Source organism: Dermacentor variabilis, chromosome 3 (genome assembly GCF_050947875.1).
Source record: "Dermacentor variabilis isolate Ectoservices chromosome 3, ASM5094787v1, whole genome shotgun sequence".
In the NCBI taxonomy this organism is placed as follows: domain Eukaryota; kingdom Metazoa; phylum Arthropoda; class Arachnida; order Ixodida; family Ixodidae; genus Dermacentor; species Dermacentor variabilis.
Window position 1 is genome coordinate 68,216,777 of NC_134570.1, and position 27,257 is coordinate 68,244,033.

Genomic DNA, 27,257 nt, shown 5'->3' on the forward strand with positions numbered 1-27,257 from the left:
AAAACAACCGTGAATACAAACTTCCGTGACAGTCAAAAAAAGAATCAGAAGAAAAACAAAGAAAATCTAAATGGGTAAGCAGTTTGTGAATGACCCATGCGTCAAGAGGTGCCCATTCCGTCGTGTCCGCAAGGAAATATGACAGATGCAGTCCGTGTGACAGGTTTGAGAGGGATTGCCGCTGCTGCGACCTTGAAGATAGTCAATACCCCCACATGGTTGGAAGGCAGTGGTGCACCAAACTGACGTTTCGGCAGCACAATAAAAAAAAAACGAATTAAAAAAAGAATTGACAAGTAGAGACGCATCACAGCTACAAATGCGCGTGCACGCATTTTGACGTCATGTCGACCAACTTCAACATGTGCGCACGCGTATTTCTAGCTACCATGCGCGTTCCTACCTTTCACTTCTTTTTTTTTGTGTATATTGTGCGGCCGAAACGTCAGTTTGGTGCATCATTGAAGGATTTTCTTTCGTGCCATATGTAATTCCTGACGGTTAGGGATGATACATAAGGCACGTTTATGAAATGGCATCTGTATTTCCACGTTACTTCTTAGAAATTCTTTGAGCCCTGCTGCTGTGATGATAGTTATCATTTCACCTTGTAAAATATTTTTCACATATATTTTATTTTATTCTTCACACACGCATAGACTTTCTATAAAAACCTTATTGCAAAACCCAGCACCCAGTATGGAGTGCGCCGGATTAAGGGCCCAGTGCCGCGCGCTTGATGCTTGGGCGCTGGGCAGGCGCAGCATACTGGGAGGCGCTGGCTACTGGTGCGAGAAACAGCTCTAGCTTGTTAAATACGCGGTGCCTGGAGACCGTATATATTTTTTGCAAAAAGAAAACAACAGAGAGCGTTCTAGTGCAATAAAAAAAGGAAAAAAGAACGTAAAAACAAAAGTGCTCCAGCCAGTATTTGATCGTCCGACCTACAGAGCCCTAACACGGTACTTCACCGCTGCGCCACGCCAGCAGGTGAACGTGAACGGATAATTTGCCGTGTCGAAACCACGAAGCAGCTTTAGTTTCGCAGAGGTACGCCTCGCACAGACATGGCAGATGCGTTCTCACCCAACACGTAAAGCTCACGCCTGTACTACAAAGAAACATTTGGTGTCCGTATTCAGTAGCATGCTCGAAAGAGCCACAACATCGATTTTCGCTTGCGATTGGTATTTTAAGTTCGAAAAATGTCCTTAATGAACCGCGGACCTGGGACCCTGTATGGGCTATTACTGCCGATTTCGATAGCCGTTTCCTGTTTTTCACGCGAAGGATATGCAATGTTTCCTTATTTCAATGATGCCTTTCAGTCAACACGTCTGTCTAGTTCTATATATTCGTCAGAGAAGCGCAGGCTAGTGCTGAGAGCCTTCGGCGACAGCAGATATACTTGTGCTTATGACGCGCCACATCGGCGGTCATCGCTTCTTCTGCTGGCACTGTAGACGTGAAAAAATGGTTCATTTCAGAACACCGATGATTTATCCTTCTTAGACTTCTTTATTCCTGAGCCTACACGCGCCGATAGCGTGCAGACAGACTGGCTGGATACACTAGGCCTAAGCTTCGCTGGGAACAAATCTCGGCGCGGGTAGCTGGCGAAAGTTAAAATGTGTGTATTTGAGCCTCAGGACTTTTTTTTAATACAATAGGAAAAGTGGAAGCGCGCGAATCACCTCAGCTTTGTTATCGGTGCAATAATGTCAGTCAGCGGTAGGCTTCGAACTCGGGGTCCGTTCGAGCGCGTCTGAACGACTTCTGGAGTTCATGGCCACACCACAACATTGTGACAACGGCGACAACTCCCAGTCATATGTTACGTGCATACTACTAAAAAACGCGGCGTTCCCAGCGTTTGCGGGGTTTCATTCAAGAATTTAGCTATCCGCACAATCAAAAGGGAAAATTCAAAAAAACGAAAGTGATCTTCAGTGTCAAATGTGCATGAATAAACAGGGCAGCTCACCCACCTTTTTGCAAACTGCGACACGAAATAAAGTTTTATGGCCCGAAGATATAGCGTTATTTAGGACAAAAGACTAGTATCAAGCGATGAAATTGTACAAACATTTTATATTCAGAACTGCAGCGAGAACAAGCGCCTGTACAGCACAAGCCAGTGCGCCCCAGCGTCATGGCAGTGGAATCAGCGTCTTCCAGTGTGAGTCAACTCTTATCCAGCGTTCTCACAGATGTTCCAATGAGTCCCACCGAGCGCCAGGGTACCCATCGTGATGCAGTTTCAAAAAACTTGCTGGTTTCACACTGGAAGGCACTGGAAGACGCTGGTTTTTGCAATAGGGAAACATTTTGCCTGCTGGCAGAAATGATACCACTTGAGAAAAGACGGCGATGGAACGCAGCTTTCTTAAACTGAGGGGTCAGACCATGTCACGCTGTCAGGTGTCTGTCCATATGAGAGACACGAAACACCCTCGTACTTTTTAAATGACAGATTTCGACAATTTTATTTCCATGCGGAGGCAGCCTTCAAGAGCCATTCTATTGAGAAATGGCTCGGTGAAGCCAATAGCGGTGTCTTGGCCTGCATCAGGAGCAAAAACACTGGAGCACCAGGAATTTTTGCCCGCTGGACCGCGAAGAATGATCTCGAAATTGTATGGGTCAGAATTAGGTGTCAGGCTCAAGACATTTAGAGTTGCTTCGGTGTGAAATTGACCGGTGCGCTGAAACACCACGCCGAAGACGTGGTCCTCATGCAGTAGCAGAAGGATGCGCGTGATGTGGTCTTTACTTGTGGGGTCTTCGAGAACAACATCCGCAGTTCCCTCTGCAGGACACAAAAGAGGACACAGCAAAAACTGGCATCAGGAACCCCATCACGGTCTCGCTACAACACCCATCGCCGCTTGCTAGCATGTTTGAGAGCGGTAATGTCGCTGCATGCAAGTGCTTAGACACTTTTTAACGCGATAGTGTCAAGGGCCCCTTGTCGCAAAAACTCCGGTGTCGGCTTCAGATGTCGCTTGACAAAGAATCGTTCCGAGCCGCAACCATGCAGTAGCTCAGCATGGAGCACAGGCCTTACTGAACTAATCGAATTTCTCATAGTAAGATGCGTCATGAAAATCGTAAAGTACAACCCAAACCCAAGCTGCCGACATGATAGCTTCGGACTGTAATAAGAAGGTACCATAAAACGTGATCCTGTAACGCGGGACCCCGCACACAAACTCCTCTTCCAGCGTATCTACCGTTCATGGAGCGACGCGGCCCGCTCGGTGTCGCCATACCCTGCTCCTCCGCTTACCGCCTCAATTGTTCCGCTGCACCCTCCGCCTTCGCTTTTCTCCTCGCGTTCTCTTCGTTATCGCCGTCTTTCATCCCTCGCAGCGCTCCCCGTTCGCTCTCTCAATCGTCGCTGCACTCGTTCGCTCGGATACGCTGACGGACACCGCCGACGCCGAGGGACGTCGAAACTCAACGCAGAAACGGGCGCCTAAGGGAGACGGTCTCAAACAGCTCATTTATTTTACGAGCTACTACATCCTTTGTCGTGTGCGGCACGTAAGTGTGAGAATTTTTTTCATTCTCATTAGGCTGACGTGTCTTCCTTTGTAAGATGGGGAGACGGTATTCAACTACAAATTATACTGAGGAGGTTCATGCCATGATGAGGCTGTGTAAAACATGCGCCTTAACGGGTAGGCGTCAGTGTGCTCCTGATGGCCCCTTCATATTTCCTAATGGCTGAACATGAAGGGTCGAAACATTCACTCACCTCCGTTCTGCGCGTTAACATGCTTCCTGAATCAATGTGATTATGACTAATTTTTTTTTCGACGTTAGCACTGAAATCCATCAATGACAACTATATTTTAAAAGGTCGAAATCGATGCATTGCGGTTCCCTAGTCCACCTGGCACCTTAGAGCAGTACTCCTGCACAGCTAGCTCCGGATTGCAAAGGCCAGTTTCCATGCTGATGTTACGGTGACATGCACCGCAAGTTATCACTCCCAATCGTTACATTGGAATAAAGTTCGTGTTCTCTTTCTTGATGTACTAACTTACGGTTGACTTCCATCACCGAGACTGTGTGCCGCATGGCCAGATGACTGGGAAGCTGATTAAGGGAATCCACAAAACCGCAGGTGTGGAATAGGCACCGGACCTGGCTGCATACAAAAAAAAAAAAACATTGCACCACTCATTATCTTTTAAGTTGCACCAGGAATCCAGCTTGTTTCACAGCGAAGCTGTTTATGAGTTTAGAAGCTCACGAACACCTTCCATGCCTCCTTCATGATTTTCTGAGAATGACAAATAAACCCTTAAGTTTATATATTGAGAAAGCAGGAAATATTTCAGGGGTGATAGGCGGCCAACATTTGACAACGTCGGTTATTTGGAATTTATGAAATGTTGCTAAACCTTTGTTACCAGCCGCTTTAGAGTCTGTATACGAAACACATTAAGCTTCTATGCCCTGGGGGGGGGGGGGGGGGGGGGGGTCGGCGAAGAACTGCAGTAATTTCATAATTAGAAAGAAATTGACGCCACGCCATTATTGACGTTTATGGAACGTTTCAACTGGTGTAGGCTATTTTGTTTGAAAAATATTTATCGAATATTTGTGATACTTGTTTATTCCCTATTTTGATACGTTCTACGAAGCTGGTAGTCTAGTTTTCCTGTCGCCTTTGAGACCTAGGTGAATCACGTAGCTTTTATTGTATTAAAGTATAGAATCACGTTAGGAATGACGTGCGATCAATGCTTCATTTGCGTTCATTATTTATACCCTTTGTAAAGAATTTTTATTGAAGTGATGCACAATTCCATACAGCCATTATCTGCAAGGATGCAAGGAGTCCTAGAAAAACTGACGTTGAGTAGAAAATCAATAATGTTGGGCGGTATAGCAAGTTTGATGTATGCCAAGCGTTGACGGTGCGCTAACTGGAAGTATTGCAATTAATAACTCAATCCTCATTTTCCTTCCCTCTCATTAGCGTTGTACGAGGTTTGTATTGTGTTGCCATCGTTTTCTCGATGAACTCCAGAAAACTACGTTAGTACTTGGTGAAAAGGGGACACGTTAAGTGTAATTGCAGGATACCATTAACGTCCGTCGTTTAATTTCGTCCTTTGCAATAAATAAGGTATTCATATGCTCCCGTGCTTTATGGGTAAACTTCATGAGCAGCGCGAAATTGCTCTCGCTGAATAGCAATAACAAATTCGGCCAAGTTTTCATCTAGCGAAAATAGGGGAGGATGCTATGAAAAATCGGCATACGAAGCTAAATACCTGCGGAAAAAATACTGGCTTTACAAAAGATTCCTGACAAAGTGCCTGAATGTATCTTACAGCCGAAATCAGCTATCCCTGGCAAAAGATCTCTATTATAATCATGTTTAGAACTCCTACACAGTGTCTCTTTACTTTACTGACAATATATTTAAATTTACATTCTGGTAACATTTGTTCATAGACTGTCAAAACACTTCTTTCTTACTTTTGTATGAAGGATACTTTAACTGCACTTCTGAGTTCTATAGGAAGGATATTTTAAATACATTGTTTTAAGTATTCCTCCTAACTCTTGTATAAAGAACATTTTTAATACACTGTTAAAAATTGTCATTCTTACTTTTGTATGGAGAACATTGTTTGTACATCGTTACTAGGGTTCCAATTTAATTCTGTATAAATAATATTTTAACCATTAACATACTTTCTTCTAACTCCTGCCTAAATAACCATTTTAGTACTCCGTCAAAAGGATTGTTAGTTTTGTGTAAAAATATTTTATTACTATGCATCAAAATATTTTTTTTTCTTTTGACGTACTGAGCATGTAGTACGTCACAGCTTGTATTGTTTGCCGAAAGATATTTAGAGTAGGAAGTGACTTGAGAACTTTCGATGAATTTTTCTTAGGCACAATAATGTCGATATATGACACACTCACGAATCAAGCCCTTTTTTTAAAGCACTATTCCAATTCAATTAGATGGCGAATTATTCACCGAGTGCTACTAGAATGTTTAAAGGAATACGTTATCAAAGTGCTATTTAAGATAATTTTTTATGGGCTCTACGGGACTAAGTGAGCCTACGGTGAAGCCACCGAACTCCGAAAAAATTAGCTCGCACTACACCAGTTGACCGGTCTGACGATATCGGAGTCCTATGCAGGCCGCGCACCTGGTGCACAGACTTATCTCAGCTTTAGGGCGGACAATTAGAGGCCGATTTTCGCTCGAGCTGCACCACCCGCTGGCCGCACGCGTGCGGTCATGCGGAAAGCTGCACATTTCGCGCACTGGTGCAGAAATATCGATGTACACTGGGCCCGCACATACAGTGTACACTGAAGCGTGTGTACCAGTCTGCGAAATCAGCAATCGCCCGACCACACGCGTGCGGCAGGCGGGTGGTGCGGCGTGCGGCTTCAGCGTAAATCGGCCTTACACCGCGCACTGCTTCTGCAAGGCCACCAATTTGATTTCTAACGAGATCATCAGCTCAATGCTCTCCGGGATATTAATAGTACGTCCTAAGCTGGAACATGTCACCACGTAGCGTCACAATATCTGTTAAAACAAGAGAAAAAGAGCCGAAACTCGGAGTAACACGGTGCCGGAACGTTGCCTCTACAAGACTAAAAGGTTGCAAAATAGAGCTCCTGCTGAGTCAGAGCGTGTTGACATGAGAAAGCGCAGAGGGGGAAGACCGAGAAGCGCTCAACTCGTTGCAAGTGTCAACTTTCTGTGACGAAAGAAGTGATCCTTGCTGTATAAAAAAATGCAGCTTTGTTCGCATCCCTATTCGCTCGCTTTCGTTTCTGCCTGCTACAGACGGCTCCTCCACATTAGAGGAAACTATTAGGACGTTGCATCAAAGCTAAATCAAATTAATTATAAATTTGAACTGATCTGCTTTACGGGTGATTTTGGCTTGATGTGTGAAAGCATATCGATTAGCGATAATTACTCACTCTTAATATTCAGTGCTTCTGCTTCGTAGCATGGCAATAAAGTTCTAAACTTAGGTAAGAGTTTGCGGTCGCCTTACGGCATTCCTAATTACTGCATTCCACGGTACCAAGATCCAGGATATCAGTGGTGATGCTCTTGCCATGCTTAGCACACCTCAAAATTTGTAACGTCATAGCCACCATGCGATGGACATCTATTTAACTATAAAAGTACTACTCTAATAGCTTTCAACATTATCTTGCGCTGGTCTCCACGAAGCAAAGTATTGTGTTTGGGAGCGGCAAGTGATGAAAGATATTTTTTGCAAAATATATTAACCACCTGATTCACCCTATATGGTATTATTTTTAAATCTTTATCTTGTTTGGCGGGAAAGTCCGCTTTAGGAACAATAATTGTCACGAAAAATAAAACTACGCCGCCCCTAACAGCCGAACAACATTAAGCTGGGGGGGGGGGGGGGGTGAGCAGAGTTGTCTCTTCAGGGTCTTTTTTGACCTCGGCCATAAAGCACATTTCTCCATCTAAGTCCCCCAGAAAAGGATGCACACACAAAGGCCCGCGCACTTGTCACCGAGAGGTGATGACTGTCTTGGTGTCATTCAACCTTCGCAAGGTATAGATGCGTGTACATGGTTTGACGAAAAGGGGGGCTTTAGTTCGGCAGTGGTCAACGCCAAGCGGGTGGATTCAAAGAATGTCACGTGCTTCTCTCGCGCGACAGCACGTATTTGACAGTGGTCGGAGTCGATGCAAAGAAAGAGACTATCGCCATCGATATCAGTTCCTTTGCGACGCAGGCGTGGTACGGTCAGAGCGATGTAAATGTTTGGTCGTGTATTGTAGCAGCAATTTAGCTATTTCTGCTGTGGTTTATGATCATGTTGTGTCGTGGCTGATTCAGCAACAGAGGCATATAAGCCACCATGCTGGCGAAGCCCACGGCGTTTTCATCTTTCCGTTACTTGGACGTTTCAGCAATTTCGCTGCCAACTGCGATACAGGAAGCGTACAAACACTGCGTTTTCACCAATGTCGCGATGACTTAATGCGTGTTAAATAATGTATAATCAAGCACTCCGCCCTTACTTTTTCCTACTCAGGCTGTACAGGATGAGACGTCGTGAAATATTTAGCTTATAATTTCAAGCTTTCCTGTCTTACTTGTTTAAAGCACACATCTGATTGTCAGACAGTAATACACAGCCTAACTTCTACTCACTTCCGTTTTCTTTCAGGATACAACGGCCAGAATTGCGGAGCAATGAGGTGACAGAAAGAAACATATGTATTATGGGTAATGTGCAACGTAATGAAATACTTGCTTACCTAAAGGAGCAAGACTCTTCATGGATTGTCATGTAATCCATCCTGGCTATTTCCGTGCATCCTGAAGGCCAATTGCGGCACCTGGTGAATGGTGCCTGCATTAAAAAGTAGGCAAGTTTATTAATCCTAAAAGGCACAAAATAAGAGTGAACATTCTATAGCTTATAAATAGCACGCGTTCACTGCTATAATAACACGTATCTCATAAATAAGCCAAGGAGGGCGAGTGCTAGTCTGTGTTTCAAGGAACAAGCGCGCTTCTAGCGGTTGTCAGGCATCCCAAGATCTCGCAGAACCACGTAAGGTAGATGTGAATGTTCACATTTCTTGTCATTCACAAGTTATTAGAAACAATAAAATTTCAGTGAACGGTAAGCAACTCTCGCTTCTGTTTAGTTATTTTTATTTCTGTTTTTGTAAATTTCAAATCTGACGCAGTACGGGCTCGCATCCACTCACCGTTGCCCCTCGCTCAACAATATCACAAGTCGGACCGCGCTTCGTCATCTGCTACGGTTATCGTGCCAATTGTGACGATGGGAATATGAGCAGGATAGGCGTGATCAGGTGTGCAAGGAACGGAAGACGCAGGAAACCAGGTCAACTAATCATTAGACGAGGATAGCTAAATCGGGATGTCACATGTCTTGTGCGACTCTAAGGTGTTCTAGCACCACCATTTTCACTTCTACGAAGTTCTGCAGGTTTCTGAATGAGACCAGGCAAGCACAAGTATATATCGCTAATTTCTGAGCAGGTATTCATTTTGCAAGAGTAAAACCGTTCTGTGAAAGCATGCGTGGACTCTCATAGGACCAGTGTCACTTGACTCATTCGTCATGACGACAGCCCGTCTGCTGTCGGTGAAATAGGTGTAACGAAGGGCTTGAATGCGTGTACGTCGATTTTGTCCACACTTTGTTGACATGCACCGCCAAAGCAAGTAGTTCAAATGATAAGAGCTATTATAGGCAGCTTCCTTTCATGCAGCTTAACGTATCCAGTTTAAAATTCTGCCACTTTTTACTTCTAATACTGCAGCTGAAATGCATGTATTGAACTGAACTTTCTATGAGGCACAATATATGTGCACCATCATAACAGACGTGACAGTGTCAATTGCCCTATGACCAGCTCGTGACGATAATAATTTTCGCATTGGTTTCGATCTTGTAGAATCGATGTTCGTATATTGTGTACAAGTTTGAGTTGTGAATGAAGATTGCTTCTGCAGGCTGATACTTTCGTCTTTTCCCAGTAAGAAATGTGTCAATGAAAAGAAAAATATTCGAATTTTACTTGTGTTGAGTTTTCGCTAAATAAGAAATAGACCCGCTTTACTTGATCCACTTCAGAATACACGAACGAAATTAACGATTGATGGTGCCATCAAGTTATTTTCTTTATCCTACCTCCCACCGCAAGTTACGAATTTCAAAGTGACTACTTTCACGACATGACGAAATTTAACATTTTACCTGGGAATATTGGCGGTTAATGTGCTTTGCTATATAAACATTTCTCATAACTATTCGGCACTTGTGTGAATAGAAGTTTGCAAGGCAAAGGCGGCAGAAAAGACAGCGCTTCGTAAACACGGACCACTTCAGCGGGTTCTACTCCGCAATTCGGACAGTGTCGCCGTGCGCCCATGGGGGCCTGCAAATGAGCACCAACGCATCCCCCTTGCATACGAAGTGGGAAAGGAGGATTCCCGCGGCATCCCTCTTCCTCGTCACTGAGTACCCTTTCCTTGTACCTTTCGACCTTATCAGAGACGTTAACAAAACATTGCTTTGATGGCGAATTCTTTGCAGTTGGGTACCCGGCTACCAGCAGTCGGGTGGTACCCGGTTGCCTATACGGCTACCTATACGTGCCTATAACCCGCTTCCGCCGTCTACAGGCACGCGACAGAGAGTACCAAGGGAGGAATGGGGAATTTCGGAACCCTGGTTTCATTAACACCTCAGAATCAGGGCTATTTAAAAAGAAGAAAACCATGATTGAGTGGAGTACCCGCCGTGGTGGAGTAGTGAAAATGGAGTTGCACAACTGATCGCGAAGGCGTGGGATCAAGTCACACAAGCCGCATTTAAAATAGGGGCGAAATCTCAAATCGCCCGGTACCATTCCTTGGGTACACGTTAAAGAACCCCAGGTGCTCCGGAATGATACGAAGTCTAATGCTACGGCATGCCTCTTAATCATATCGTGCCTTTAGCATGGAAAATCTCACCAAAAGGAACGGAAAAAGTAAGTGAGCGAGTAATCTGACGACATTGCGGCTTCGAATAGAGTTGTAGATTCGGAAGCGTTGGGGCGATAGCAAAGAATTGTGTCCACAAACGAGGAAGGTTCGCGACCATAAATAATAAAAAAGTGAGAGAATCCCGTGGTAGACTGAGTGGTGCTTTTGTAAGCATACTGCAACAAACGGGGGTGGGATGCGGTCCCAGTAGGTGTGGTTAGCGGAGATGTACATGGCGAGCATGTCACCGAGAGCACGATTAAAGCGTTCAGTCATACCATTGGTTCGCGGAAGATAGGAACTTGTAGTTCTACGGACAATGTTGCATTAGCTAAGGAGGGTTTCTACAGCTTCGGATAGAAATGAACGACCACGGTCAATCAGTAGCTTGCGAGGCGCACCGTGTCGAAGGACAAGGTTGCTAACGATCAACAAGCCGAGCTCACGTGCTGTGGCCGCCGGCAGCACTGAAGTTTCGGCGTAGCGCGTGAAGTGGTCCACAGTGATGATGACCCAGCGGTTACCATCTAGGGTGTGTAGAGGTCCGTACAAATCAATGCCGATACGGTCGAAAGGTCAGGAGGGACAAGGCAATCGTTGTAGCGGCCCTACTATCTTGTGTGGTGGGCTCCTACGGCGTTGGCACTTGGAGCACGAGTGTGGACGTGCTGCCGAGCGAAGCGGTACATTCCTCGCCAGTAGCATGGAAGCCGTAGGCGTGCATACGTCTTTAGTACACCAGCATGCGCGCATTGCAGATCCGCGTGAAAAGAGGCACACAAGTCGGAACGTATGTGGCGAGTAATCAACAGCAACCATTCACGGCCATCACTTAAGTAGTTGCCGCGGTACAGAAGCGCTTCGCGGAGGCCAATTCGACTAGGTACAAAATGTCCTGAATGACAAAGGCGAGCTGAGCATGCCACTGCAGGTTGAATGTGGTACGCGCTTGCAGTACGCAGGGAGACGTCGGAAAGCGGAATCGCGTTCTTTGTTAACTTGCGGGACAGTTCTCCACTAAGAACAGAAACAGCGGCTCCAGTATCAACGAGTGTTTGCCCGGAAACAGCCTCGATATTCATGGTTATTTCATTCGCAGGTAGAAATCAAGGCCATGAAGTTGTCGACATGAGCGCAGTTCTTGCCTCCGGCTCTGCGATGCCGAGTACTGCGAATCCGGGAACGGAGTTCCAGATCGAAAAAGGAAGCCAGCGCCTCCAACAATTGATAGCACGCTTTGAAGGCTAGATGAGCTCGGCGTTTTATATAAATTCAAAGAAAGAGACAACGGCTGATCCGGCCGAGCACGAGCAACAACAACCGTCTTCTGCATCTTACGTCTTCTGATGGCGCCCGGGTATCTTTATATATATATATAGATAGATATTGTAAGCATTTATGCGGACTTCATCTTCATCTGTACAAAGTCATCATCAACCATCGGCTCGTGTTCGTTTTTGCATCGGCGCCATTTTTCCTTTTTGGAATAAAGCGTCGTCTCGACCGTGGTATTTCAAGTGGTGGCGGCGCTTTAAGATCCCTTCGACCTCAATCTACTTCAAGATCTCTCCTGGAGCTACGTTCGGGACGCCGCTTACGCCAAAAGGCCGCCATGTCGCAAGACCAGACCGCTGCGTCCACCATCTCGGTTCAAGTGCCAACCACCCCCACTCCGAGCCCTACCAACAACCGGTATCGCGATCCTGACATCTTCTCTGGCTTGCCTGGTGAGGACGTTGAAGACTGGCTCGACAACTACGATCGTGTCAGCGAATACAACAACTGGAACGAGACATCGAGGTTAAACAACGTGCCATTTTACGTCTCTCAAGTAGCCAAGACATGGTTCCTGAATCATGAGAGAAACTTCCGTGATTGGTCGTCTTTCAGGGAGCAGCTACGGCGGATTTTCGGCACACCCACGGTTCGTTCGGAAGTTGCAAAAGAGAGGCTGTCTGAACGCGTCCAGCATTATGGCGAGTCGTATACCTCGTACATTGAGGACATCCTCGCGCTTTGCCGCCGTGTCGACAGTGCCATGCCAGAACCTGATCGCGTGCAACACCTTCTTAAGGGTATCGGATCTACTGCCTTCAACGCACTCGCCGCTTAAAACCCTTCGACGGTGTCGGACGTCGTCTCCGTCTGTCAGCGCCTCGACGCCCTGCAATCAGTCCGCTTGCAACCGGACTTTTCTGACAACCCCCTGGCAAACAGTATTGAGCTCCGGTCTATCATTCGAGCCATAATTCTTGAGGAATTGCAAGCACATGGCTCACCCCCTTGCAGCAGCGCTCACGTCCAACCTGCTTCTACTGACCTGCGCGGTATTATTAAGGAAGAATTGGCCTCCCTGCAGAACGCCCAGCATACCAACGCTTCTCCTTGCCCACAACCGGCTTCTTACGCCCAGATTGCTGCAATGCCAGTCGCGGCGTCTCCAATCACACCACCTGCGCCTGTTCACGATCACCTGGCACCTTTAGTCACCCGAGCTCCGAACCCGCCTTGCTACTCTGCCTGGCGTTCATCGCGCCCTATCTGCTACTACTGCGGCTTTCGAGGACATATCTCCCGGTTTTGCCGACGCCGCCAACAAGACGAACGTCGTGGTTACGCGGCCTTTGAACGCGATGAGCCACCTTCTCGTGTTTACCGCACTTATGACGATAATCTCCCCGTTCGCCGATCTCCATCTCCGGCCGACTTCTCCAACACCGCACTCAACACACGTGCCTCGAGACGCCGCTCCCCATCGCCGCTCCGACGTTCTGTTTCGCCACTTCGACCTGTCTCCCAACTCCATGTCCACCGACCGGAAAACTAACCAGTGCAGTTTTTGGAGGGAAAACTGCATCGCCGCGAAGTGCTCCAAGTCCTCCTGAACGTCCATCGAACATGTTATTGGTGTCTGTGGAGGGTGTGCCTTTGTTAGCTCTGATTGACACGGGAGCTACTATATCTGTTATGCGTGCGGACCTGAGCTCTCGTCTGCGGAAAGTGAAGACGCCTCATATTGGATCATCCCTGATTGGGGCTAATGGAGCAATCATTCGACCATCAGCCCAATGTACAGCACGCGTATTCATTGATGGTATCCGTCATCACATTAAGTTCGCGATTTTATTCCCGTGTGCTCATTAATTAATTTTAGGTTGGGACTTTCTCTCGTCAGCGTCCGCTTTAATCTCTTGCCGTCAACGTGTAGTCCATATGACCGAGACAGTTCATTGCAGCGGGAGTGCCGATGAGCCACGACTGCGTTTTCTGATTGCTGCCGATTCTGTACTGCCTCCCGGCCACGAGCAAGTCATAAGTCTCTTTTCTACAGACATCACCAATGGCGACGTGTTCATCACTCCTTACGGTCGCTGTCTTGGCCGTGGGATTGTCTTCGCTTCCTGCCTGGTGCGGTTCAAAGAAAGCTCTGCGTTAATCATCGCTTTAAACGCGACCACTGAGACAATCCTCCTATCTCAAGGCTCCGCAGTGACCTGTTATGTGGATACGCAACCAGTCTCCCTGCTTCCTCTTGCCGCCTCGCAAGCTCTTCCTCAACAGGACAAATCTGCTTCATCTGCCCTTGCTTTCGTGATAAGTCCTGACCTTACTGCTGCTCAACATGAAGCGTTGCTAAAATTGCTTACTAAGCACCAGGCCTCCTTTGATATGGATACTTCGTCACTCGGACAGACATCCGTTGCCTTCCATCGTATCGACACTGATGGCCAGACTATTGTACGCCGTCGTCCCTACCGAGTCTCTTTGGCCGAACACAAAATCATCGAGGAGAACGTCGCCGATATGCTGAAACGAAACGTCATACGTCCCTCCGCCAGTGCTTGGTCATCACCCGTCGTTTTAGTGCAGAAGAAGGATGGAGCGGTACGATTTTGTGTTGACTACCGTGCGCAAAACAAGATCACCCGTAAGGATGTATATCCGATGCCCCGTATCGATGACGCCCTTGATTCGTTGCAAGGCGCGCAATACATTTCCAGCCTTGATCTTCGCTCCGGATATTGGCAAATTCCAATGCACGAAGCGGACAAAGAAAAGACCACCTTTTCTACTCCGGATGGTCTTTACGAGTTTAATGTAATGCCCTTTGGTCTATGCAATGCTCCCGCCACATTTGAAAGAATGATCGACACTGTTCTTCGCGGCCACAAGTGGAAAACTTGTCTTTGTTACCTCGACGACATCGTCGTGTTTTCCTCGACTTTCACTGACCATCTGCGACGCTTAGATGAAGTGCTCACATGCCTTTCTAATGCCGGACTTCAACTAAACACGAAGAAGTGCCGTTTCGCTAGCACAACGATTAAAGTCCTGGGTCATCTCGTTAGCAAAGGCGGCATCCAGCCCGATCCGGATAAAATTGCCGCGGTGCTCAACTTTGCACGCCCACTTCGTGCAAAAGAACTGCGCAGCTTCATTGGACTCGCCTCATACTTTCGACGTTTTATTCGGAACTTTGCCAGCATTGCCTCGCACCTTCACAAGCTCTTTGGTAGTTCCAGTTCCTTCGATTAGAACGATCAGTGTGAAGCCGCGTTCCAAGAACTCAAGCGCGCACTAACATCCCCACCTGTTCTTTGTCATTTTGATGACAAGGCGCCCACATTACTGCATACTGACGCCAGCGGTCACGGAATTGATGCCGTACTGCTGCAGCGCGACCACGAATTTTGCGAAAAGGTTGTTGCATATGCAAGCCGCACTCTCACTTCCGCGGAAAAGAAGTACTCGATAACCGAACAACAGTGTTTGGCTGTTGTCTGGTCAATTCAGAAATTTCGTCCATATCTCCACGGTCGACATTTCACGGTTGTGACCGACCACCATGCCCTATGTTGGTTGTCGACGATCAAAAACTTGTCTGGGCGCCTTGGCCGCTGGATACTCCGATTACAAGCATATGATTTCGATGTCATATATAAGTCCGGACGGAAGCACAAAGATGCCGATGCTCTTTCACGATGCCCATTACCACCATCATCGGAGCACATCACATCACCGTGTCAAATTGGCCGCACGGAGGACGCTTCGTCTATTGCACCGATTTCTTCCTTGACTCCATCAAACCGCCCTTCAGTGCTTTCCACTCACCAGCACGCCGATTCCTATTGCCATGGTATCATCAATCGCCTTAGCGGTGTTTCATCTCCACCCAATGCCAGGCTACGGAAACAGCTGAAACTGTTCAAGTTTGAAGACGACGTGCTCTACCGATACATTTTTCACCCGGAAGGCCATCGATGGGTTCCCGTTCTACCGCGCTCTCTTCGCGCTGCAGTTCTGCAGGCCTCACACGATGACCCTACGTCAGGCCACTTGGGTTACCACAAAACACACGAGCGCATACGCAGCCGATTCTATTGGCCAGGCCTTTCCACGAGCATAGCTAGATATGTTGCCTCGTGCACGCTTTGCCAACACCGTAAGCGACCTACTACTGCTCCGGTCGGGACCCTACAACCACTTCCTTGTCCAGCACAACCCTTCTCTGTCGTCGGCATTGACCTTTTCGGGCCTCTCCCACCTACTCCCCACAGCAACAGATGGATCGTCACTGCTGTTGACCATTTGACCCGGTACGCTGAAACAGCCTCAATACGCTCAGGAGCTGCCTCAGAAGTAGCGGCCTTCTTCTTGTAGGCTGTCTACTTACGTCACGGGGCGCCTCACGTTCTTTTGAGCGACCGAGGCAAGGCATTTCTTTCAAGCACTCTTAATCAAGTGCTGCAAGCGTCCAACACCGTGCACAAGACGACGTCTAGCTACCACCCTCAAACCAACGGACTAACAGAGCGATTTCATCGCACGCTGTGTGACATGCTATGCATGTATATTCACCCTGATCATCGTAACTTGGATGCGATTCTCCCATTTGTAACGTTTGCGTACAACACGTCTGTTCAACGGACCACCGGATATTCTCCATTTTTCTTAGTATACGGCCGCCACCCAACCTCATCACTCGACGTTTCTTTCTTCTCTGGCCGCGTCAACGCTTCACCATTCATTTGCGACCAGTTTGTGTCTCGTCTTGCCCAATGTCGTCGTCGCGCCCGTATGAACACTGTAGCCAGCCAAGACGATCGCAAACATCGGTACGATGCCTCCCATCGCGTCGTTTCCTACCGCCCTGGTGACGATGTGCTCCTATGGACACCTGCACGAACACCCGGTTTATGTGAGAAGCTTGAGTCTCGATATATTGGCCCCTACAAAGTCCTAGAGCAGACCTCGCCGGTGAACTATCGCGTTACACCTGTTGAGGCCCCAACTGACCGACGCTGCCGCGGAACGGAGATCGTGCACGTTTCTCGCCTGAAGCCCATTCATCTCCGTTCCACTGTCTAAGGTGCGGCCAGGCTGGCCGCTTCCGTCCACGGGGGAAATTAGTGTTAGCATTTATGCGGACTTCATCTTCATCTGTACAAAGTCATCATCAACCATCGGCTCGTGTTCGTTTTTGCATCGGCGCCATTTTTCCTTTTTGGAATAAAGCGTCGTCTCGACCGTGGTATTTCAATATATATATATATAAAATAAGACCGAGACCGACCAAGCTGTCAACGCTCTTTATTCCTAAAAGGCGACGCCCCAGCTCACGCACGAAGAAGTAGAACAACAGGGAAGATGATGACGGCTATGTACAAATGAAACCGACAAAGTTCGTGAATAGTCCTTACACTAACTTCCCGCCGTCATGGAAGCGGTCAGCCTGTCCGTAGATTAGAGATTATCAAACGAGGAGTGAAGGGCTTCATCCGGGAGTCGTGAACAACTGCGGCATTCCGGCGACGCCGGTCATTGATGGAGTGTACTGGGCGGACGAGATAGTTCACTGCAGATCTTTGCTGCACAACGGTGTATGGTCCAATGTAGCGTTGAAGGAAGTCCTCACAGAGGTCTGGAGTGCAGACTGGAGTCCAAAGCAGGACTTGGTCTCCAGGGTGAAAACGGGGGTCACGGCGTGTGTTGACGCAGCGACGTTTGCGCTCAGCTTGGGTAGTTTCAGTGCTTTGCCGGGAGATTTGAAGCAACGTGCAACTCTGGCAGCAATATCTTCTGGAATGGACGCGTTAAGTGAAGGTGCTGAAAAGAATTCTCTGTCGAATATGGTGGAAGGAAATCGTCCATACTCAAGGAAGAAAGGGCTGCAGCCGGTATTCGGTTGAATAGCAGAATTATATGCGAATGTCACAAAAGGAAGAATTTTATCCCAGTAAGCGTGGTCAGGACATATGTACATGAAAATGATGTCGGACAGCGTACGGCGGAAGCGCTCAGTAAGGCCATTGGTTTGCAGATGATAGGTATAGACGTAGATTTGTGCATGGTATCAGCGGCTCGAAGGACTTCCTTGAGAACTTGGGATATAAACGCCTTGCCACGGTCACTCAGAAGAACGCCAGGAGCCCCGCGGCGCAAGACGATGGAGGGTAAGAAAAAGTCAGCGACCTCACAAGCGGTACCGGATCGCAGAGGGGCAGTCTTGGCATGTCTTGTTAATAAATGGTCGAACGTAGTGACAATCCAACGGTGACCAGAGGGTGTCAAAGGCAAGGGGCCAAATAAATCAATGCCAACAAATTCAAAAGGTGAGTCCGGGCAAGGGAGAGGTGGTAGTAAACCGGCAGGAGGGAATATCGAGCGTATGCGGTGCTGACATGACGCACAAGAGGCAATGTATTTGGCCACCGTTGTGGATAGGCCAGGCCAGAAGCAGCGGGTCTTGATGCGGTGGTAAGTCTTGTGAAAGCCTAAGTGGCCAGCCGATACGCTGTCGTGAAGTGCCTCTAAAGCTCGCAGGCGAAGGCAGCGAGGTAGAACTGCGACCCACCGGTGACCTGTTGGGCGGTAAATGTAGTAGTGTAGCACGCCACCTTGAAGGCGGAATGGTTGAAGTTGGCGTCGCAAGCGGCTGTTTTGTGGTTGGGCGAACCCACTAAGGCGATCCATGAGAGTTCGACAGTAGGAGTCGGCCCGCGGATGCAAGACGAAACAGAGCGTGATTGAAGCGTAACTTGGTCCAGGGCTGTTATCGAGAGCTGGTGTTAGGCAGGTGTAGCATCGGAACGAGGTGGTGGGGAAGACGAGGGCGCGTTACCGGGAGAGAGCGAGAGTGGGCAGCGAGACAATGCGTCTGCATCATCATGACTTTTTCCGCACTTGTACGTTATGGTAAATTCATATTCCTGCAAGCGGCGTATCCCGCGTCCTAAGCGTCCTGACATGGTTTTCATTGATGACAGCCAACACAGAGCATGATGGTCGGTGGCGATCGTGAAGTGGCGACCATGAAAGTATGGGCGTAATTTCTGAATCGACCAAACGATAGCCAGGCACTCTTACTCTGTAATGATGTAGTTCCGCTCAGTTGGAGAAAGTGTTCGGCTGGCATATGCTATGACTTGCTCTTTAGAGGCTGCATTACGTTGCAGAAGTAGTGCGCGAATGCCTTGTGCGCTTGCGTCAGGATGGAGTATGGAGTATGGAGTATGGTGAGGGCTCGATCATCGAAGTCGCGATGCACTGGTCCGGAAGTAAGATATTGCTTAAGAGCTTGAAAAGCCGACTCGTAGTCGTTAGTCCATGTGAAAGAGGCACCGGTAACCAGTAGCTTGTGTAGAGGAGCTGCTATTGCGGTGAAGTTGCGTATAAATCGACGAAAGTATGAAGTCAAGCCGAGAAAAGTACTAGAGCTTTCTGTTGCTGGGGGAGAGGAAACTGGAGAACAGCGCTAATATTTTCAGGGTCTGGCTGAATGCCATCTTTTGAGACGACGTGGTCCAATACTTTTATTGTCTGGCTTGCAAATTTGCATGTTTTGTATTGATCAGGAGAGCAGGATTGGCAAGGCATTTGAGAACTTGGTCTAAGTGATGAAGATGTTGGCGGAAGTTAGACGAAAAGATGACAATATCGTCCAGATAACAGAGGCAGGTCTTCCATTTTGATCACGATCAAATTGGAAGACCTGAGATTTGACCTATTAAGCCTTCAAATGTGGCGGAAGCGTTACAAAGACCAAAAGGCATCACGTTAAATTCATAAAGTCCGTCTGGTGTAGCGCATGCTGTCTATTCTTTGTCAGCCTCGTTCATCGGGATTTTCCAAAATCCTGATCGAAGATCAAGGCTGGAGAAATACTCTGCCCCGTGTAATGTGTCGAAAGCGTCGTCAGTTCGAGGTATTGGATATACGCCCTTGCGTGTGATCTTATTTAGCGCTCGATAATCGACGCAAAAGGGAACCCAGCCACTTTTTTCTTTACCAGAACCACGGGAGAAGCCCAGGGGCTAGATGAAGGCCGTATAATCTTCCGCTCAAGCATGGCAGCAACCTGTTGTTCAATAACCTTTAGTTCGGACGGCGAGTCACGATAGGGGCGTCGTCGTATTATGGCGGAACCATCGGTTTCGATTGGGTGTGTAGCAACAGAAGTTTGGCTCAACACAGGGGAACAGCTATCGAAACAGTCTTTGTGCTTCGTCAAGAGCACCAGTAAGGCTTGGGACTGCGCGGCTGTTAAGTCAGAACCAAGAACCAAGCCACAGTCATCCCTTTGGGCAGTATCACAGGATCTGGTGTCGTGTTGCAAGCATACAGAAGGCGTGGCCACGTCAAAACCGGACGAGACAAGCGGCAATGGGAATTCCGCGAGAAGTACAGCGGGAAGAAGGGGCGACTAGAGCGCCTCCGTTGGCGATCTGACTGGATGTTACGGCTACAACGTCTTCATGACCTGGACGCAGGACGTAGTCTACAGCGATGGCCAAGTTCACGCAGGCAGCAGGTGAACGCCTGAGGTCTTCGATTTGAAGCTCTTCGCACATGGTGGTGCGAATAAGAGCACATAGATCTGAATAATGGGGAACCTGAGGATCGCTGCTGCCATGTTGAAGACGAAGAGACTGCCGCTCCTCTAGGCGCTGACACGTGGAAGTGATGTCTTCGACAGCAGCAGGATTTTGCACGATTAAGGCGCTTAACGCGACAGACCCAATGCTGTTTAATGTGTCGAACGTGTTCGGCTTCCTTCATTTTAGGGTTCGCAAGGCGGCCAGAGCAAAGATATCCTCTATGTAAGTCCTGACAAGGCATAACTTTAAGACAGAAAGAGAGCGGTTTGGATCAGAGAGCAAACAGGTATAGACGATATTCTAATAGACATTAAGAGAAGAAAATGGCGCTGGGCAGGTCATGTAATGCGACTATTACATAACATTTGGACCATTAAGGTCAGAGAATGGGTACCAAGAGAAGGGAACCGCAGTAGAAGACGACAGAAGACTAGGTGGTACGACGAAATCAGGAAATTGGCGGGTGCTATATACTTGGAATCGGCTGGTGCAGGACCGGGTAATTGGAGATCGCGGGAAGAGGCCTTCGTCCTGCAGTGGACGTAAAATAGGCTGATGGTGATGATCGTTATGATGGTGATGATGACATCTGTCGAAGTGATTCCGGCGAAAGCACTTAGCTCACTGTACGAGTGGGTTGACGAAGTAGAGTTTCGCAGCCACGCCGTAGACGGCGGCTGCGAAACGATGCCGGCACTTCTGCGCGGTTGTGGGGCACTCATGAACGCAAGCAAAAAGGACAGCCAAAAAAGATCTTTACACGTTTCCCGTCATGACTCTGCAGCCTTATCACCCGAGCAAAGGATGCGCGGGAGCTGCCAGCTTTAACCTTTCTGGCTTCTCAATCGCGATCTGCGTGCTATGGCCGCTGGTGATAGTACCCGGAATTCGAACTCGCCATGCAAATGTTTCCTCTGCATTGGCTTTGGAAACTGAGGTCACAGTTAAGCCGACCCAGCTCTTCTACTAGCCAATGACAGTAATTGCGACAGCAACTTCCTGAACAGTGTCAGAAACAGAGATCTGGTTCATTAAAAAGAAAAGAAGAAAGGAAATGATATCATGCTGATAACTCGCATGCCGTTCGTTACCGGAAAGTACCGGACTCGCAGCGTTAAAGAAAGAAAACTCACCAAGGCAGATGACGATTATCGTTGTGTGCCAGAAGGGGCACTCCAAAGGGTGTAGACTGTTCTTAGAGTGTTGTTTGAGGAGCTTTATGGAGCACTTCCTACACTCTTAAGCAAAATTACAACCTTTTGTCACGCAACGATAATCGTCATCTGTCTTGTCCGCATTTCCTTTATTTAAGGCGGCGAGCCCGGTACTTTCCTGTAACGAATGGCATGCGTGTTATCAGCATGACATAGCACTCCCGACCGGAAAGTAGCGGGCGCGGCGTTTTCAAGAAAGGAAACGCAAGCAAGGCAGATGACGATTATCGTTGTGTGGCAGAGATACACTCCCAAGGGTGTAACTTTGCCTATGAGTGTAGATATGTATCTAGCAGGCGTTGCTTCATACAAGCCCTCTGTGAAATAGAAGGTTGGTGTAAAGTGAAGCTGCTCGCACGTCATTCGTACCTCGAGCTTTTATTGCTGCTTTGCGCGGCACCTGATTGAACAAACAGTCGCTTCAGCACCAAGACCGCTTGATTATGCGACGTGGTGTAGCTTCATTTTACGTCGCCCTACTATACGTCACTCAGTGGTCGCTTCGCACGCCGCCGCGTGAGCATTGGAGTGAATATAGCAAATCATTTGACGGTAGCCATATTGATCCACACGATGAATATGAAATGCACGAACGCGAAACAAGCTTGCTATCGCGATTTCTTTTACCACTGCTCTATACATGACTTCCGTAATTGTAATTCAAGAGGTAATTATTTTAATTACATCATTTAGTGAACGGCTTCCGTTGATTTTATTGCTTTTTTGTTCAAAATGATGTCTACCTGAACAAATAATTACTCTCTAGTGTCCTCATTCTAGTAAACTGTATACATGCTTTAGAATTAAAATTTATATCATGGGGTTTTACGTGCCAAAACCACTTTCTGATTATGAGGCACGCCGTAGTGGAGGACTCCAGAAATTTCGACCACCTGGGGTTCGTTAACGTGCACCTAAATCTAAGTACACGGATGGTTTCGCATTTCGCCCCCATCGAATGCTTTAGAAGGAAAGTGTCTGAAGTAGAAAGAAAGTTCTGCCTACATAACTTAATTCGCATGTACGCGTTTAACACACACGTCCAAGTAAATACAAACACAAGCACTTATAATAACAAAGCATTAATATATCGTCAATATGAACATTTCCAAGCCGTAATCAAAAAGTATTATTGGTAAGATAGCATCACAATGAATTACAGGGTGTATCGCCAAATGTTTAAAGAATTATAGCAATCGAGACAAATATGATGAGTAACGTTGCGAAGTTAGATTTACCCCCAGGAAGCACATCTTAAGCACTGAAGAATAGTTTCCCTCGTCTTATTTGTACTCGCAATTAATGCGGAACTTAGGCCAACTAAACTGAGTCAAACGCTGACTAAATATTCTTACTAGAAGGAAGATTAAACTTTCCGAATGTATGGTGCATCGTCGCCCGAGAGGATGAGTAAAATACCTACTGCTAAAAGGGCAGATTATTTTCGAGAAAAGTAAAAAAAAATTCGGGCAATTTTTATTATATGTATCCTATCATATGACAATAAATTCATTCTACTAACAAAGCCAGACTAGGTTCGTAACTAATTGAGTGAGTATATTTTCGCTAGGTTTGTGTAGCTGGCGGATCAGTTCAAGAGATATTCAAGAGAAGATTCGTTGCCGTACGTTAGATGACAGTGGATGAATGCAAAGGATAAAATACGCAAGGTGTATATATTAAAATGATGTGTTGGTTTGAGTGAAAGCATCGCGATGTCTGCTGTATGTAGACTGCGCTTATGTGCTTTTACCAGTACAGGTTGTTATCAAAGAACACGTCAAGATATCGAAATGAAGCAACTTCATACAGTGCCATGTGGTTTAATAATAACAGTAAACGTTTAACAGGTAGGGACTTGCTACATGCGCGAAATGCAACATATTTAGTTTTCTTAACGTTAATTGTAAGTTTGACGATTAAAACCGTGTATAGGCCCTTTAACTCTTCGTTTGCGTTAATATATAAGTCATAAACCTTGTCCTCTCTAAGCACAATGCAAATGTCGTGGGCATACAAAAGGACTTTATTAATTTTATTAATATTGCTATGTCGTAATAGTTAAAGAAAATAATTTTGTCCGGAGAAAATAACCTTTCGTGACCCCAGTGCTCACCATATGGGTGTCTTCGTTGCTGTTTTCGCTCTCCGCCATTGCTCGACCGGGCGTGCTGTCGGGACCCCGCGGTTGGACCTAGTCCTGCGGCTTCACCGGCACTCTCCACCGACTAAAGTGAGCATAATTTCAAAATAAGAGATTACTGTCCCATTACAAAATACATAAGTAGCATGAACAAGACTTAGGACGAGAAGGAGTAGCACGCAGAACACGTCATAAGTCAGTTCAGCTTTTGTAGTCTTGTCTCAGTAGTTATTCTTTTTATTTGCCATCTTGTACACTTACAGAGATTCCCTCATACATGTTGTACACTCATGCAAATGGGAATACTTGGGTGAAAAGCTGCGTTTTGCCACCTTGACGAGGCCCGTTGCCCCTGAAGTCAGTGCTTGGAAGCGGTGCAAATACGAAGCATTCGCTCATAAAAAAAACAGCAATAAAGACAAATAATGAAAATTGACAAACGACAAAACCGATATCAAAGAGAAAGAAAGAAAGCAAAAGCGGTGGAACCCATCTCATGATGAATGTCGACGGTTTACTTGCGCTTTTACACAAAATGGTGTATTACGCGCAAGTAAACCCATTTTCTCCGGCAGGTGCGAGTAGCTAGTGGCTGAGCGATCGGCGGCAGCCATCTTTTATTCCTTGCGGAATGGGGCAGCATGCGGCTAATCAGAAAAAAAATTCAGTTTTGTTCGGTATAATAATGAACCGTTAACGCGTACACGTCACTATGACGCGGTAAGTTTTTGCAGCTTTGTGACGTCGCGTGACAAGGAGGTGAAGTGGGTGCAGCCCGAAAACTCTTGACCAATAGCCCAGGGCTAATTGGGAAAAGGCGTCGAATCAGAAATAACTATTTTCTTTTGTTCGGGCAAATCATGCATAATCAGCGTGTACATGTCATATAAGATGGGGAGCTATCGCTGTTTTCGTGACGTCGCGTGACAGATTGCAGAATTGGAATAAAGCAGTTTGGAATAGTTTTACGTTATAGCGCCCCAAATTACGTCTCTCCGTGCCACTGAAAAAAACAATTGTTGTGGTCCCACGTAGGTTGCATTCGAAGCTATGCCATCGTTTTGCAGGTAGCTGGCCATGGCATTGACTCTGCGGCGGCGTCTCGACCGGCTCTGTGACTCTGTCGATGAATTCTAGTAGGTGCTCATTGCCGAATTCGGACATGCTGGGAGTTACAAAGAATGTGGGCTTGCCTAGCTTCTGAGTTATTGCGAGCGTGTCCCCTTTCCTCTGCGCCAAGTTGTACCCCAGTAGTGCACCGTCTTCGAGCTGCTCGAGTAAACCTCTGAGGAAAGCAGTGTCCGATTTGGCACTGTTCTAGATGAAGTTGCGGTCTTGCAAGAACTTCTTTGTGATTTTTTAGGAGCTGCTTTGGAGTGCGCGGGCTGGGAGACTTGCTTTTGAATCGCTGTTCGAAAGGAGGAACCCACGGTATGGTGTTTCGCAGCCGACATATACACGTATCTCACGCGCTCCATCTGGCTCGTCGCAGGTAGTAGGCGAGAAATCAGAGGTGAAAATTGAATGACGGATCTCGAATCATTACCGGGCAACATCCGTTCAATACCACTGAAAGAATTGACGCAAGCCCTCTTATAATTGTTTGTATTTTGTTCGTCGCACTCTTACAATAGCCTCATTGAGCCTGCAATATGTATAAATAAATAAATAAATAAATAAATAAATAAATAAATAAATAAATAAATAAATAAATAAATAAATAAATAAATTATTGCTTCGGTGTTAGCGTTTTCTCTGTCACATTTCTTGCTTTGCTATTCAATGACAAAAAACAAAATGCTAATTTCCTTTGCATATTGTGTTCATCATAGTGTATGTCAAATCTCTTTATTTGGGGAAATTTCTAAGGCAGAATCCAAGATTGCTCTTTTTCTAGAATTGTCTTGATTCGTCAACATGCCATATTATACACCTTAAGAAAAGTTTACACCATTTGGAGTGCAACTTCTGCCACACAACAATAATCGTCATCTGCCTTGATGCGTTACCTTTCTTGAAAACGCCGCGCGCGCTACCTTCCTGTCGGGAATGCTATCATACTGATAACGCGCATTCCATTCGTTACTGGAAAGTACCGGCCTCACAGCGTTAAAGAAAGGAAACGCATCAAGGCAGATGACGATTATTGTTGTGTGGCAGAAGGGGCACTCCAAAGGGTGTAAACTTTTCTTAGAGTGTAAGCTCGTACTGTGGATTTGTTCACCCAGCAAAAGCAAAACTATTTACTTCATACATGAACGAGTGTTCTGACGCCGAGTTTCACGGCTGGAAAATTTGAGAAATATGCTCTTTTTAAGCACAGATGAAAAAAAAGATTGAACTTCCGTCAATACTGCATAATGTTCCCTTCTTCCAGATTTTGTTAATTTTTCTCAGAAGAATAGCTGTGATATTCTATGGTAATATGCTACAATCGATGGTATTTAACCGCCAACTCTCCTGCTGAGTATCCTTAGAGCCACAGACTAAGTTTTTCTCTGACAGCTAACCACGAGGTGAATTGCAGTGGCAAAATCCACAAGAACGGCATGTGACGGATAGGGTGCTTCCGCATTTTATTTTTTTCGTGTAGACTTTTTCCCGCAATAATAAGTTTGCATTGTCATCGGCAATCTGGCAGAAAACTGACATCTTTTTTTAATCAGAATTATGAACGGTCGCCGTATGTGCTCGGCCGAATTTATCTGAACGCACCCTTCACACGTTCACCGCCTTCGAGATCGGCGCAGGAAATTGAGTGCTCGGCGTTGCGTATCGCTCTATGCAAAGGCGAGACGACCGTTTGCGAATGACACCACAGGCAGCAGCGCGTATTACTGTCGTGTATTGCATGCACTACGAGGCGTAGGCACGGAATAGCCGCGACCAACGACGACAATATCTGTTAAGAAAAGGAACACAACACGGACAAGAGCGCAGTTACACGGTACAAAACAACATAACGTTCGCTTATTTCATGCAATCGCCTTGATAAACGCATGTTTTATTACGCATCCTATCTATATGTCCCTGCGTTCTGGTAGAAGAAAAACCAGCCAATTCTACGAGCACTTAGAATATGTATATAATACGTGTCGCGCAGTAACTACAATAATAGCCGCAATCAATCTGTGGAGATGTGTGTGTGTGCTCGAGTACAGTTTCTTTTGCCTGCATAAGCACATCACGTGGTCTGCGAGCCTAGGAAGCTACTTTGCGTTGTGTGAAAGTTGTGTCACGTGTATAGCCGTCTTGGAATAGACGTGCAGATGGACAACAATCTCAATGGATACTTTTATTCGGTGAGAACGGCTGCTGGCACTGAAATAGCTCCCAAAGAAAGCTGTTATGTCTACGGCTCTAAGAATATTCAGCAAGATAGTTCGCAGTTAAATAGCATCGATAGTAATACACTACCTCAACGTATCACAGCTATTATAAACAATCACGTTTATTG

General features: G+C 46.7%; 1 protein-coding gene across 4 annotated transcripts in view; it reads right to left on the reverse strand.

Moving 5' to 3' along the window:
• Nucleotides 1–1,877: 1,877 nt before the first annotated feature.
• Nucleotides 1,878–27,257, reverse strand: part of LOC142575824 (uncharacterized) — an 84,802-nt gene continuing 59,422 nt past the window's right edge. For 3 of the 4 annotated variants that reach the window (XM_075685514.1, XM_075685516.1, XM_075685515.1), the window contains exons 2-5: nucleotides 23,774–23,885; nucleotides 8,315–8,409; nucleotides 4,053–4,156; nucleotides 1,878–2,809 (exon numbers count right to left, since the gene is read on the reverse strand). In XM_075685514.1, coding sequence (XP_075541629.1) covers nucleotides 2,463–2,809; nucleotides 4,053–4,156; nucleotides 8,315–8,409; nucleotides 23,774–23,812 — 585 coding nt within the window. In that variant the 5' untranslated portion in view covers nucleotides 23,813–23,885 and the 3' untranslated portion in view covers nucleotides 1,878–2,462. Of the gene's footprint in view, nucleotides 2,810–4,052; nucleotides 4,157–8,314; nucleotides 8,410–23,773; nucleotides 23,886–27,257 lie in introns of those variants that run through there. The other variant, XM_075685517.1, reaches the window with a different exon arrangement.